This window comes from Montipora foliosa, chromosome 12 (assembly GCF_036669935.1).
Source record: "Montipora foliosa isolate CH-2021 chromosome 12, ASM3666993v2, whole genome shotgun sequence".
Taxonomy (NCBI): Eukaryota; Metazoa; Cnidaria; class Anthozoa; order Scleractinia; family Acroporidae; genus Montipora; species Montipora foliosa.
The window spans coordinates 19,414,816-19,417,315 of NC_090880.1; the positions used below are offsets into that span (position 1 = coordinate 19,414,816).

At 40.6% G+C, this 2,500-nt stretch overlaps 1 protein-coding gene across 3 annotated transcripts in view; it reads right to left on the bottom strand.

Moving 5' to 3' along the window:
• The window catches only part of LOC137980151 (uncharacterized), a 35,811-nt gene that overhangs the window by 9,792 nt on the left and 23,519 nt on the right, over positions 1 to 2,500 (bottom strand). For all 3 annotated transcript variants that reach the window (XR_011118456.1, XR_011118457.1, XM_068827524.1), the window contains exons 10-11: positions 1,158 to 1,237; positions 45 to 956 (exon numbers count right to left, since the gene is read on the bottom strand). Coding sequence is in view for 1 of the 3 variants with exons in the window: in XM_068827524.1 (XP_068683625.1) it covers positions 45 to 956; positions 1,158 to 1,237 (992 nt within the window). In the remaining 2 variants the exon portion in view is untranslated. The remainder of the gene's footprint in view (positions 1 to 44; positions 957 to 1,157; positions 1,238 to 2,500) is intronic.

The window sequence follows — 2,500 nt, forward strand, 5'->3', positions numbered from 1 at the left end:
CCCTTTTTTGAGTGGTTAATCTGCTAATGAAATCCTTCGCTTACCTTCTGCAATACAGCAATTCTTCACTGCCTTGCGGAACAACAAGACTCTCCATTCTTCCTTTCTGTGCTGATACACATAAGCTAACAGAGGTAGGACTACTACCGCTACGCAATTTGTCGATATTAGTAATTTTACACTGCTTCCTGGTAACAACGGGGAACCAGCAGAAGTTTGAAAGAGTTTTGGGTTGATAAATGCAGCTCTCACGTAGAAGATGTCCTCAGAAGATTTGTCAATATTTTCTTTTGTATTGGCTGTTGCTTTTTCTTTCGTTGTTGTGGGATATCCCTTTCCGGACGATTCCTCCGAACTTTGCACCCTTTCTAAACTGTAACTAATTTGCCCATCTTCCTCTGAAGTCGTCAGCATATTCAACCCAACAGGGGTAGTTTGGGACAAAGTTTCTGGCGATCCTTGATCATGGAATTTTAACGACCCTTCTAACAGCTTCGACTTGTTATCCGTGGTTTTGAAACTACGTGTTCTTTCAAGCACATGCTTTTCACTTTTTACAGCAATGACGCTCAAGTCAATTCTTCTACACTGATTATTTTCAAAAGGTGTAACCACGTTCTCGCTGTGTTCTCCATGTCTCTCGGCGTCTGATACGCCATCGTTACTCCCTTGTGGACTTAACAATCCATCAGTTGGTTCTTGTTTAATTTTCGAGTCATTACCATCTACGACGTGTTTTGTTTTGAATTGTTCATCACATGTTTGATCCTCTTCTGTGAAAGCATCTATTTTGTTGCTCATCTCCCTGAGTAACTCCCGGCTCTGTTGAGAAATCCGTCTCCACCGCAAAGTCACCTCGCCCTCAGCTGAGAGCTCAACAAGCACAGACCCTTCCAAAGATTCTTGATATAACAGCTCTGTTTCCTCCTTGGAGGCAGCAACGCTCTTGGTTGGAGCTTTCCGGTAAGATATGAAAAACAAACGAATGATTCAAGTATTTTTCAAAAAGTTTACAAAAAAATAACGCGGAAAATGCAACCAATCAACAATACTGGTTCATAAGACGGGTTATTATCTTCAAGGGAACTCTTGAAACGTTTTAGAAAAGAACTGTGTTGTTGCAAGCTTCGATTGAAGTTAAGTGAGTTTTCACTCACCTACTTGGTTTGCGGGCCATGGAACTGCAAAACATTTCTTTGATCTCACAAAACAGAGGCTGTAGTCACCAGAAGACCCTCTGCAACCGTAGATACAAGTCATAAGATATCGTAAGGAGGATTTTTAATGCGACCTGGAGTTTTCAGTTCAGGAGGTACGGAAAAGGGTGCTGCGAACCAGCTGAAAGAAATCCGATTTTTTTCAATCTCGTTGTAAATCCACTGTTGGAAGAAAACGAACAAATGTTCAACGCTATATTTGATTTTCAACCAATATCTAGAGACACAGATAACAATGCTAGCTGCAATGTACAATAGATGGTTTTCACCTGACGTCACAGCAGCCATGTTGGTGCACAGAACAATAGAGAAAAAAGTCTTTTGGGAATTTGACTCTATTATAATGCAAAACATGAAGTATAATTTGCCATTGTTTTGTACACCAACATGACCGTCTTATCACGTGACAGAAAACCATCTATAGGCCATGTCTGAGTTTATTTCTGCCTCCTCTTCAAAGCGAGTCTAAGTGCGAAGTTCTTCTTGTGAAAATTAGCTTTCATTCATATGTAAAGTACAACTAATTACCATCACAAAAACTTCGCACTTAGACTCGCTTTGAAGAGGAGGCAGACATGAACTTGGAAATGGCCTAAAGCTGGTGGACGAAAAAAAGCGGGAGCTAACGATGGATCCTTTTTATCGTCCACCAACATGGCGGCGGTTACGTAACGTGAAAAACCACCAATAGAAGAACCGAGGGAGATTGAAAAGGGTAATTCACTAAATCAAACATAGTCTCGGGCAACCAGTCGTGTAACAGCTCTCGTAACCTGCTATTGTTTAGTATATGTAATCACATGATTTCGAGTGCAATTTGGAACATATAAGCACGAGTAGATATTTTCAAAGACGACCAAAATTGCACGAGCCCGTAGGGCGAGTGCAATTTGTAGTCTTGGAAAAAATTTAAAAGTGCTCATTTATTCCAAATTTCACGAGAAAAATCATGTGATTACTTATTAATAATATACATGAAAAAATTCGAGATGGTTAAACAGAAGAAACGCACGCGTATCACGCAATCAGGGAAAAAATGCGCCATCCAGGGCGCGCGCTTGATTTGAAAACAAAAGATTTGATTGGTTCTGACCAGACCCTATTGTTTTTTAGCCAATCATAATCCAGAATTTCGATGTGTAATTTGCACTGGTATTACACTTTTTGCACTGTGTCACACTTAAAGGCCCACCTTCAACCGACAGGCATTGCCTGCCGCGGAACAATTTTCATATAAGAAAATTCCGCCCGAATCTGAGATTCGTCCAATTAGATCGCTACGA